A 13239-nucleotide genomic window follows, 5' to 3' on the forward strand; every position below is an offset into this window, starting at 1 on the left:
GCATAATACCCACTCATCCATCACCTTTTTCAGATAAGTGTTCATGTAACAGGAACAGACTGTTCCTGGTAGACTGGGTTGTAAGGAAAACCTCCTCTTTCTGTGAAGCATCTACCTGATATATTATAATTTCACATCCCTCAGTCTATACACACAGCTTCACCATTCAGAAGAGACAAGCACTTTGCCACACCAAACAGAACAACTGAGCCATTGCCACAACCACAGCAACAGCTGCAGAGACACTTTGGTGTCTCTGGTTTTCTTTCCTCCTGTGCTTTTTCCAGCTCCTCCAAGACCCCTCTCAACAGGTCCTCAGTTCAGCTCCAGGTAACAACTCAGTGATTACCTGGACTCCTACTGCTTTGCTGTCAAAGTGCAGCAGGTTTTGCTCCACTGAAGCACTCCTTGGTAGAACTCAGGCCAATGCTGTGTAACTACCGTGGAACCAGCTGGTCAGAACCTCTCACCGACACTGCTTAGATACCTAGACTGAGAAGCAGGTTGATTTCTTTGCTAGGCAGGCAGATCAATGAGGTCGGAATGTCAATCAATTATTGAACACAGAACTCAGCATCAAATGATTACAGGAGATTAAATTTAGGTGAGTTAATTTGGGAACTGGAGAAACATTGATTTCTCTCATACTTTTTAGTAGGGCTGACAGTAACTGAGTTTTGTGGTTCAGGTAGCAGGAGCTCAAGGTATTCAGGCTTAAGCAGAAGCTATGTCTGATGGAGGGGATTTTAGCTATGGGCTGGAGCAGCAGAGCCCGGAATACTTTAGCCCAGAGAAGACATTCACTGCTTGGGCTAGGTAAGCTGCACTGAGTCTTCTCTATCTAGCTGTTGTACTAATCAGTTGATAGATTAATACCAATGCCTATATTGTGCAATCATAATAAGTCCTTTCCTGATAAAGCAGCAGCCTAAGATATCCTTCTGATGCTAATTTGATTTCACAAACAGCAATTCACTCTTCCAATTCCCAGCCCCTGTGTTGATTCCATAGCTCCAGATTTAGTGTCAAAGACTTAAAAAATTTGCAAAACTAAATACAGACACTAGAAGTAGTAATATGACTTTTTGAGATTGTGGAATGTAAACAGAAAGTGTCTCAAATTAAAAGGCTAACCTTATACTACTTAAAAAAAAAAAAGGAAAAAAAAATCAGGAAATTTTATAATTCCATAGTTGGTTGTAACAAGTCTCCTTGGATCTGCTGTCTTGCTAAAGACTATCATGAGAATCCCTTAACAGAATTTGATCATTTCTCTCCATTTTGTATAGTATATAGAAGAGTATGTCAAAGACACTTTCAAAAAGTGCAGGGCCTGAGTCTAACCATCACTTGCACTTGCATAAAGGAGGAGGGATGTGTACAATATAAACAAGCTCAGATCCACATTTATGGATTTCATTTGGGTCATGCCTGACCACTTCCAAGAAACTCAGCTGAAAGTGGACACCTCCAAAAAGTGCAAGAAACATTTTCATGAGCTTATTACACATTCAAGTAACAAAGCTTCCCATCTTTAGAGCTATCCCTTGATTTTTAAATCCACTCACTGTTGTAGCCACTGCAGCTGCCAGTCTCTGCCGGCGTCGTGTTGTGCTGAACTGGCCCTTCGGTGCCGGCCCTTCCTGACAGTGAATGCAAGAAAAGAAGGAAGTAGAAAAAGAGAAGGGAAGGGGTGATGGGACACAGGAAGATGAAAGGTGATCAGAAAAGGGAGAGGGAGAGTCTTTAAGTGGATTTCAATTTTGTTAACCTCTTATGGCCTACACATTCTGAGGACATATCATATGTTTTCAGTTGTGTATGCCAGAGACACAAAAAAGCTATATACTTCACTCCATGTGAGCTGGACTGTAGTGCACTCACTAAGACTACCAAAAACCCCCCAAAATTCTGTTAACATTGCCATTCAGAGTCATAAGACAATTATGGAATAAGAAAACAAAAAGGATGCTATGGAATGGCAGAAAACACAAAACCCAAACTCTTTCTGGGGGTCACTTTACCATCTAGAAGATGAATTCTGAAAGAGATCACTTTGCATTAGTGGAAGTGCATGAACTGTGGTCATTGAAGATGCATGCATCTCCATGGGAAAACTTTTCAGTGTGTATGTTATAGTGAGCTTGCTTATGTAGACACTCCTGTGCACAGCTCTAGCATTTCTGTGTCCATCCTTGACATTATTTGTTCATTTTCTCTACACACCACTTTTTTGAGTTTCAGCTACTTCTCCCGTATGTTACTGAACTCTTGGCTTCCAAACCAATGCAAAAACTAAGATAAAGCAGCACAAATGAAAACTAGGTGTTACAGCTTCCTTTTCTGCATGCCTAACTTCTGGGCTCATCCTGCTTAATTTCACCTTCGTTTTACTTTTATGAAAATTCATCATGGTACATTAAAGTCAAGCAAGTAACTGTCTAATGCAGAGGAACTCCACACCCATTATTAAAGTCCTTCTCTTTAATGCCTAATCAAAATGTCATTATTTTGAATCTTAAGATTTTAGAAGACTAGAAAAGCCACCTTTCTGTTTTTAGAAAATAATTTTCAAACCCTTTACATTTCTCTTCCCTAATAGTTTCACCTATTGCTATAGCCACTTCAGTATTTTTAAATCTATATACATTTTTGCTTCTTCTGAAAGCGCCATGGGGTCCATAAAAGTAAGAATGGTGTAGACTGGATACACGGACACCATGCTATAGAACAGTATCTATACATACAGAGGGAGAGATATGCACAAATATATATATCTACCTGCAAGATTTTGAATGCAGGTATACAGTATTAAAATGGGAACAATAAGCTTTGCAGAACCATACACTCCCTTCAACACAATAGAGAGAGGTCACAATCTGAGTTACAATATAAATAAATACTTATTTAAGGGAAAAGGTAATAAGCCAGTCTTTGGGTTTGGTTTCCTTTCTGAGCGGAAAGCCTTAGTAGGGCAAGATGACTCTTCAGGTTGCTCCATACTATATAGTTCTCTATTAAAATAAAACAAACAAACAAACAACAGTCTTGAAACTTCACAACTCTGAGCTTTTGAGGGAAATTAAATCAATGTTAGGTCATTTTATTGCTTTTCAGTAATTTTTTTTTTCCTCTTTTGAAGACCTTTAGATTGTCATGAGAATGACAAATTGGTCTTCTACCCAAAGGGAAAAAACAAACAAACAATCAAAAACCACACATAAACAAAACAAAAAATCCACCACAACTCAGGTTTTGTACAAAAGCATCATTTATAAAATTAATGAATACAGGTTAACTAACCTATTGTTGCAAACAATTTTGGTAAGACTTTAAATAAGCTTTTTAAAAACAAAGTAAACCTCCTTCATGAAAGCAATCTTTCTTCAGAGAAACAGTCCATATATTACTCTTGGATAAAGGCCTGTCAATTAAGCTGTTAAGTCTAAACAATTTAGCATACTAAAACTCGAAACTTGCAAATGTACACACACACGCTACGCTCAGTTTTACTACAGGGAATAAATCCCATTCTATTCACTGGCATTAGCTGTGTTAGCAAAGTCAACTGAATACAGAACTGGTACACCTAGCTAGTAAATATATAGTTCTAAGAAACAAAGCAAGCATCTTTTCTTACCAAAAAAAAAGTCTGTTGTAAACACAATATGCACCTAGTGTTCATATTGCAGAACAAAAGCTATCTTGTAAACAAAAAACTGTTAACAAGTAAAATACAAAAGCTGGAGGGAAGAATTCTCTCCTTGCACCTTACATAGCAGATGCTGACCTAGCAAAAATTACTCCCTTGTTCCCCGTTACTCACGAATAAGACACCTAGAGAGAGAGAGTTCCCTAATTTTTATGCTCCCTGGAAGGACAGCTCTCAACATCATACTACAAGAGGGTCTTTTGATGGTAGGTAACAACTCCTCATTCTAAAATAATAGGTGCAAGTACTTCAAATGGAATTAATAGTGCAACTAGCTTAAATTTAGTATGTTAGTATTAGTAGTCAGTAGTGGATGCCATGATAAAGAGTTCATAGAGAGTTAGAGTGGTCTTGAAAACATGACCCATACAGAGCCCAATGAAGCTATAAGGAATAGCTAACAGAAGAACAAAATGGGACTGTAAGATTAAAAAGCACATAGGCAAGGGAGGAAAACCATGTTTTAGCAGAACGGCAACATGAGTAAATTAAGAATAACACAATGAGCCAGAGTGAGATTATCTTCCATAGACCACAGCTTTAGACCATTCATGGGGCAAGGCAGCCCTTGGAAGAATAAACAATGTGTTGGGCCCATCAAACTAAGCAAGATAATGGAGCAGGAAAAGTTTCTCTTTCACGACTTATTATTTTATAAATCAGTCATCAATAACTTAATGCTTTGCTCTAACAAAATAACCTTTACATTTCCACCATTAAGCTTGCCAGGAGTTAATGTTGACCCAGGTTAGGCAGAATTCATTATTGACCCAGAAGTGGCAGGCCCATGCAGAGCACTGCTACGCACACAAATGCTCTCAGGGGAATCTGCAAACTGACTGTATTTGAGAATTTCAGGAGCTGAGGCACAACTCCTGCCAAGCCACAAAAAGCAGTTTGGGAGTCAGGTGCCAAAACGATGGAAGCCGAGACCAATGTCAATTTGGCCAAGTGCAGGCAACACAAGAACAGCTTGTGCTTCCACATAACCCACCCTAGATCATCATGCATTGACTTTTATCATTTTTTCATCGGTTTTGTGGTAAGGAATTTCTCTGAGACTATTGTGGCATAAAAGAAAAACATGCAGTGTTGATTCTTTCTCTTCATAAGCACCAACTACTTGCATTCATTTTCCTGATACTTTTATTTGCCTATGCCGTTCAGCAGCAGGGAAACACAGTGACCCTTCAAATGCAGGTAAAAGGACATGACATCAATCACCAAAATTCCTTTTTAATCCTAACAGATGCTTCATTTTTGAACCTACTCTGATTTATCTAATATAACAATAGAAAAATCTCAACGGCTGCAGTGAGAAAGCTGATCCAACTACCATTTGTTCTTTCTTTAAGATTATTAATCTTAAATGAGTCACAGAAAACTCCTTATTGTGGCTCTAGGAGACATATTAAAAGTTTTCCAAGTTTGCATTAATTTCAAGGCATTTAAATAGATCAAAAGTTGCTGACATTTATTTATTCTGTAGCAGACAGCAGAGTGGTGATTGTTAGTTCCTGAAGTTAGTTGAATATTGTGTCCATTACCAGATGCTCAATTACAAAAAGATTAGGTTTTGGATTAGGACTCAAAACACACAACTACTTCTGACAAAACACTGTTAGACACCCTGGATCTAGCAGTAATATGAGCATACTATGCTTACTTCTGAGCTTATTTTCAGCTCTAAGGCAGGATGGCGTAAATTCTTTCTTCATGTAATTTATTATTTGGTTTATTCAGTTTGTTCTCATACTAGCCTTTTCCATTAGAGAAGGTCTATGAAAATACTTCTCATTGGTAACATTCTTAGTATAGGTCTTGACAAAGACAACCTGTGTGTTTAGTATTTCATTCATGTTTTCTGCTTTTAGCTTGATGTCACTGCCATTCTTGGTAGGTTTGAGATAGAACATCAGTACCCCTACGTGCTGTATGTGCATTGCCTTTTTTGCACCTTAATTGATTAGCATTCAGATTCTAATCCTTTCCCTAGATGGCAATGTTTTCATATGACTGAAAGTAAAATCAATACTTTTCTCACTAACTTCTCTTGGTTTTAAATAACAAACTGAGATTTAATTTACTCCATCGGGAAAACAGGAGACATTACACTGACTTCCTGTTCTCAGCTAATATATCATTTCATGCTTAAAAGTTAATTTTAAAGTACAGTGAAAAGTAAAACATTGTGCATTCAGTACCTGAAGTTGAATTTTTGCATCTTTGCTGACACTTTTTGTTCTCCATCGTCTCGTGACCCGCTTGTCTTTCTTTGAAATATCTACACAGTTAGCCTACATTGCACAAATAGTTAAAAGCGACAAAGTACTATTAAGTTGACACAAGCAACACAGACAGTACAGCAAGTTAGTAGAGAACTGCAGCATTAGACATCTACAAATTAGAAAGTAAAGAGAAGAATGACATTGCCAGGGCCTGCAACTACAGCACTGACTAGCTGAAGGTATCCATACACTTCTATAAACACATGGTATATTTAGCTCGTTTAGCAAAACTAAAGGTATACTTTCTTCATGACTGCACAATACTAAGGATCAGATCTTGAAATCCTAATGGATTTCTGTTCTGCTACTACTCAGAGAAATACGTATTTCGCTTCTTCCTGAAATCAATGGTAAGTCTCATTACCTCATTGGAACTAGACCTCCCAGCGCACCAGCATCACTGGGAGATTTCTGTACTCAAGGGGACTGAGTGAAAAAGGAAGAGAGTACTTAGGATTTAGAATGTGCTGTCACTTTCTTATGGTCAAGAGCAAAACTCACCCTGAACTGGGAAACAGTCCAACCCTTGGGACCTTTGTACTATGCTCTCTTTTCTAGAGTATGCAATGTCATCTTTGAGGGTCTTTTGGTCTCCAGTCCTTAAAAACTTAAAATGGTATCAGCAGAACAAAAACTCCTTAAATACAATGCGACATATACATATATTTCTATTGTAACAATTCTCAGTTTGCTTTGTAAATGACTTAATAATTCGATTTATCCTATTGAACTCAAATAATTAGATTAATAGATCTTAATTATTTTTTTTCACATGAAGCATTATTACACATTAAGATAAATCGTTAATGCAAGATTTACTATGATTTCAGAAAAAAAATGAGTTAACAGACAACATCTCTATGTTTCCCTTAACGCAAAGAACAAATGTTTCAGTGTGATGACTTATTTTCAAGTATATTTACCTGCATGTCTGTGAAATTTGGTGCTGACTGAGTTCTCTGTAGTATTTCTAAATTTTGAAGAAGTTTACTGAGTTCCACAAGGTTTGACTGACAATGGGCAAGATCTAACAGATATAAACCAAAAATACATTAGGTGCTTCAGTTCAGACTTCTTTTTTTCATGATGTCCATCATCAGCACTTTATTGCATTATAAAAGTTAAACATCCAAATGTCTAGTAGTAAAGCATATAAGTAAAAGCTTTATTTTTAGGGATGTTGAACACTTGTTATTTCTATAGGAGTCAGCAACAAGTCCAGACCTCAAAAACTGATCATATTTTAACAATGATAATCATTAAGACAATTTTTTAAAGCAACATCCCAAAACATGCAGAGAGGGAAGTTCCCACCACAAGCATTTAATTAGCTGAAGAGCTACTTCATGTGCATGTAAAGATGCAACTTAACCACTGTTAAACTGAATGTTTCTTATTTTATATCAACAAGACATTTTGCTGAAAGAACAAGGCAATAAAAGGTAAAGACTGACCTTCTGCACATCTGTCCATCTCTTCTGAGTCCTGCAGCCAGGCTGCTACTTTACTCTGACCCGTAGTGCAGGTGGCAGGAAGGCTGTTACTACAAGGTATAGGAGACTGCCAGGGGAAGCTATTTTGTTGCACCTAAGGCATAATAAAATTCTTAAATTTACTGTTCCTATGTTGCTCAGTCAATGTAATTACCATATTACTTCAGAATAATAAATATAAAATACGCATTGTGATTTCAGTGACATCTGTGATTTGACTACGTATTTCCTTAAGATGCAGATTTTTCTGAGCAGCATGTTGGAGAACCAAACCGAGAACCTCACAGGCAAACAGTTTGCTAACCACCAGTGAGAAAAGCTGTTGTTTAAGAGGAAGTACATTACCAAACAGTAAAGAGACAGATTTATCCCTGATGTCAAAGGCAAGTGCAAACTGTTCTGGGGATGGTGAATTCTTTATCTCTGCAGCAGAACATTAATGAAGACTGCAGTAAGGCTAAATTCAACAGTCTTTTAGCTGCACACAGACACAGCTTTTAGCTGGCCTTTGGTTCCCACAGTGGAAACTCCTCTCTGTTGGCATTACAAGCAGAGCCCACTGAAACTGCCCATGAGCAAATGCAGCAGACATGAGTTTTCAATGAAAGCACACTACGTACCTTTCCCTCTGATGCATTAGCAGCTGGTGAAGACTCTGTAGTAGAGGCTGAAGGGAATATATGAAAGCTCGCATCTCTTGGAGATCTCACAATCTCATTCTGACGATACAACCGGTGGTGGCGTAATTTTGAAACCCATGCATCAAATGAATCCTGGGACTTCACCTGGAAATATATTCACTATCAAGAAAGCATTCAAAATATTACTTTTCTGCACATCTTTTATGGTTTGGTTTATTTCCGCTGTGGGTGAAAAGAGAATAAGTATTTGCACCACTTTTTACCTTGAGATGATAGATGTGCTCTTCTGTGTCAAGGTCTATTCTACGAGCCTTCTTTTTTATAGACATAACTGATAAACCAACATCAATGCTCCCGTGGACTTTGCCTTTCTGTATCTAAAATCAAAAAGCAGAGTAAGAAACTGGTAGTATCATGCACTTTTTCACTATATTTAACAGAAAAATATCTGGTGCTCAAATGATTTCCCATTTTATGAACATTTTAATATCAAGCCATATTAAAAAAAAAAAACCCTGTAGTTAGACTAACCCTTTGCTATATTTATAGACAGAGAAAAATATCTCACAAGAAGTGCAGAGTCAACTCCAAAGTTAGTGTGTTGGTTCACACCAGTATATAGCTACAGGTGAGAAGCAGAGAAAATTAGACAGTACTCAGATCCCTGCTGCTACCTCTTCATAGTTATTGATATCAGACCTAGCTAATTTGATGTTACCCTTTATATCTCTTGCGTACACTGTAATCACTTCTCTGTTCTATCCACATATCTCACAATAATCAGCTCTGACTGACATAAAAATTGAAAATACATGGTCAGGCTAATCTCTCAAGCACCTTCATTAAATAAACCTATTTAAGAAATGCAGTTTTTATTTTCACAGAAGTAAGAAAATGTAGAATTCTGGAGCACAGAAATCAACCAAAACCCTACATGCTTTCCATTTACAGATCTCTCTTTCAATCCATCAACAACTGCCATATGTGTGCTGTCATAAATAGGCCTAGAGTGAGTACGAGATTTAATCACCCTGGCAGGCTGAATTCTCATACAAATTTTTAAAGGGTCTTCAACTTTACTTACATCAATTGGTGCCTTGGAATATTTCAACATTCCATTATCCAGGACAAAAAATCTCTGAAAAAAAAAAAAACAACCCTTTTTATTGAGGAGCAGATGCAACTTAAACTTTGTACAATAATTCTGAAAAAGAAAAGGATTACTGTGTAGCAATTAAGGAATGTTTGTGGGTTGGAAAGAGCAGATAAATACAGTACTGGATAACTTTCTTGCTTGTTTTTTGACAATTATGTTATAGGCAAGAAAAACTAGATTCTCTTTTTTCAACATTATGTTTTATGTTTAACTTAACAAACCTTGATAATGAAGGATAATTTTTTAGTTTTATAGCCAATTCCATAAACTCTATAAGAAAGACATTATAGGTCAAAAGAGTTAAGTCTGTTTCTTCATTTTCTTCCTGTTTTTCTTCCCATAGAAGCTGGTCACATGTCAAGTTAACAACATACCTTCCCTATCCAGAAATGGAAAAGTGTTTCCTAGTGCAACATCTACATGCCAAATAGAAGACCCACATATGCATGTTCTTGTGGTCTCCTTGATTTCCAGATGGGAAAAAATGCAGGCTGTGAGACACTGCTCTACCATCCCAACCTTGGTGCCTCACGGCCGACCTCTGTTCAGTGAGGTAGAGACGAGATTGTAATTCATGCTGGTTATACCTTTTCTAGCTGTAATCTAGCCAATATGGGTATTCGTACAAGTGCAAATATTACAGCATTCATCACAACAAACCCAGGTCATGGGAGGGCTTACATTTTGCGTGATAGCCACTGATACAGTGTGAGCCACTATGTCTTCATTGACACCGTTACCAGGGCTAGCGTAACTTGATGATGTCTCTCTGTGCCATTGCTTACACCTTTATTTTGCTGAGTGGCTCTCAGTGACCAGAATCCCCTACTCACAATGTGCTTCTCCTGCAACTAAAGTTGCCCCAGGTTGTGTGTCCCAGACCACTCCAGCTGCACTGCAGACAAGTCAGCACAGACTTTGGCACACGGCGTAAAGATACAGCCCAGCAGGAAACCAGACCTGCAATGAGGTTCACTAACTTGTGTTTACCACCACTCACTTTCAAACAAGCTAATTAATATTAACTAATTCATATTTTTAGAGTCTAACCTAAAGCAGTGATATATGTTAAAAATTTAGAACACAGCAAAATATTGTCCTTGACTCACTGTATGACATGGAAGGGAAGGACAATGTTTTCATGATGTGAACCTGTTAAATTGACACTATGAGCAGGGTCAGTAGTTAGATGGCAGAAAATATCTCCTGAGGACGGTTCTGGAAATTTTGACAGTTGCACAACAGATGGGTACCGATATCTCAAGCATGGCAAAAAACCAGTGCTTTCCTGGAGATATAACTTCTTAAATAAGATGTCAAAACAACAGGAGGGGTTTTGGTTCAGTTTGGTTTTGTTTTCTGTTTGTTTGTTTTCCAACTAAGTATGGTCATTACTGGGCTTCACGAGAACATCATGGTCATTTCATGCCACTCTGCTTCTGAGTCACACACACAAAAGAAAACAACCTTTCCTCATATTTAATTCCAAAGCGTACTGCACTTTAGAAAATGATAAGCTGCTCTCCAACTTGTACACATTATACTTGGTATGCTAATAAAGCACATTCAGAACTCTCAGAATATGACATGCAACATCCAATAGACAGAGGATGCTACGGCTTTGTCAGCACAACACTAACACAGCACATGCTACAATTACTGTCTCTGGAATTCCTCACTGGGTTCTCAGCACAAAGTAAAGTATTTTCATGGAAATATCAGAATATCAAGGCAGCAGTTGAAGAAAAAAAAAAAAAAAAGAAACCTATTAACAAAGCCACAGTTTCAAAACAGAAGTTCAGGACAGATCCTTAGATGAAATGTAAGGCAGAGTAGGGGCTGATGCTGAATTGTGAAGCTCCTAATCACATTAAAAAGTATTTATAGATAACTGCTTTAAGGTCAGCATGAAAAACAGATCATCAGTATATTCCTATACATCTGATTAATTGTTTGATGGTTTTGTGTTTTGTTGTTTTGTTGTTGATATCGTTTTGGTTTTGTTTGTTTGTTGGGGGGCACAAGTGATTTGTTTGGAAGTGGTTTTGGTGTGCTTGTTTAGGTTTGTTGGTTTTTTTTGTTTTAGTTTTTAAATATGCTCTCCTTTTCTGTTCTTTCACTGTTTCAGGTATCTCAGTTTGAAATCCTTTAATCTCCCTAGATAAAATTCAAGTAGTGTACATGTATTTGGCTGCTGAAACTACAAACTCTATTTAGGTAAAACAAAACAAAAAAATCTAAGGTAGATAGGCATGCACAAAAAAGGATGGCAGGCAAAAGCCCCTCAGCTCTCCTCTGCTATCATGAAATCCTGTGTACTTTTAATGTAAACACAAGGCAATCTTATAGTCCATGGCTAGATTTTGTCATAATATATTGGAAAGAATGAAAGGGATATTGATTAAACCTCTTAAACCACATGGCATCTGCTGCATTATTTACAACTTCCGCCTGGGTTTTGAATACAATGTTAGGCAGCAGGCAGCGTAATTCGGAAGCCATGAGCTGTGTGTGCAAACTAATCCTTTACACAATTTGAAGAAAAAGTCACACACCAAAATCCTGGGCATCTGACATCCTAATTTCCTCTAGACAAATCCCAACTCATAAAATGAGGTAATAATCTCTGACGGTTCTATGAGATATTTACCTTGTGCCAACCTTTTAAAGGCCATTTTCTCTTTTTCAGCATGAAACCTTCATGTTTGTCTGGCTTCTGGACATTAGTCTGGCCTATTTTCAGACCCTCTATGATTTCCCAGCTGTCAGGTTCCTGTTGAAAAGGTATGAAGAGACAATGATTAAGTAACTGTGCACACACACAATGAAAAATTGCACTTTTATGTAGCACAAATTCCCCAGTACAAGACAAAGAGTAAAGGAGGGCTAGGCTTTTAAATCAGCTTATTTAGGTATCAAACTACATGGTCACTGTGTTATGTCCAGCTGTATCTCATTTAAAACTATTGAATATGAATACTTTTGAAGTCTAACCCTTATCTGGTAACTAATAGAAAGCTGAAGCTTTTAAGAGTCTGACACTGTGACTGAATGACAGTCTGAGGGTGGCATGGACATGCTGTTCACAACTAGGATCGTGTCCCAATGAAATAAATACATCCAAATACATTAAACAGGATCACATTGTGACTGAGCTAAGCATAGGAAAGGTCAGACCTGCTACTCGAGGTAACGGTGTGAAAGTGGAGGTGGCGCTGATCACCTGTTAAGTCTACTCAGCAGGCGCTCCACAAATCAGCACTACATTGCAAGAACTAAAAAGACTGAAGCGATTTTGCAAGTGGAGTATGGGCAGAATCTGCATGTTAAAAATGTACTTTTACTCAGAGTATTCCTTCTCCAAAAAAATATGAGATCATGAAATGAGGAAGAAACCACACTGTAAAATACATGTGCATCTATTAACAGTGCCCTTTGTGGTAGTCCCTAATCATTTAAAAAAAAAAAAAAAAAAAGTAAAATTTCTGGTCTTTAAAGTACAAGCTACATTGATTCTGTATAGTCTCATTTTTCCTTAAAATCAGAAAAAAAACATGCAGAAGAGGTTGGTTTCTTCTTGGTTTTGAAAGCAGCCAGCTCTTGTCTTCAAATGCATTTTATGACAGAGTTTCACAGGCTCGTTGTGCCTTTAGAAATCTGCAAAAGGAATTTTTTTTAAAATTTTCCTGCATTCATTTTCACTGTATTCAGATAAATTTATAGGAAAGGTAGCTAATTTTCTCTCTAGAAAAAAGAATAGGAACTATATCATTTCAGAAACTACCACCTGTATGCCTTTCAAGTAGCCAACTAAAGTGTATTTCTTGTAACTGTTCTTATGCATGACGACTTGTATAACTCAAGCCAGAGTTATAATATACTATAGTGAACAGCTAAAGAACAATATTTTTGAAGAGAAAAACCAGTCATGCCTTTATTTCTATCCTCT

General features: G+C 37.4%; 1 protein-coding gene across 4 annotated transcripts in view; it reads right to left on the minus strand.

Moving 5' to 3' along the window:
* OSBPL6 (oxysterol binding protein like 6) overlaps positions 1–13239 on the minus strand; it is a gene marked incomplete at its 5' end in the record, with an annotated part of 48836 nt that overhangs the window by 19756 nt on the left and 15841 nt on the right. For 2 of the 4 annotated variants that reach the window (XM_080347099.1, XM_080347097.1), the window contains 7 exons: positions 5917–6009; positions 6924–7027; positions 7455–7587; positions 8114–8278; positions 8398–8511; positions 9219–9272; positions 11941–12063. In XM_080347099.1, the coding sequence (XP_080203225.1) occupies positions 5917–6009; positions 6924–7027; positions 7455–7587; positions 8114–8278; positions 8398–8511; positions 9219–9272; positions 11941–12063 (786 nt within the window). Of the gene's footprint in view, positions 1–1568; positions 1644–5916; positions 6010–6923; positions 7028–7454; positions 7588–8113; positions 8279–8397; positions 8512–9218; positions 9273–11940; positions 12064–13239 lie in introns of all 4 variants that reach the window. The other 2 variants (XM_080347096.1, XM_080347098.1) reach the window with 2 other exon arrangements.

Source organism: Nesoenas mayeri, assembly GCF_963082525.1.
Source record: "Nesoenas mayeri genome assembly, chromosome: 6".
In the NCBI taxonomy this organism is placed as follows: domain Eukaryota; kingdom Metazoa; phylum Chordata; class Aves; order Columbiformes; family Columbidae; genus Nesoenas; species Nesoenas mayeri.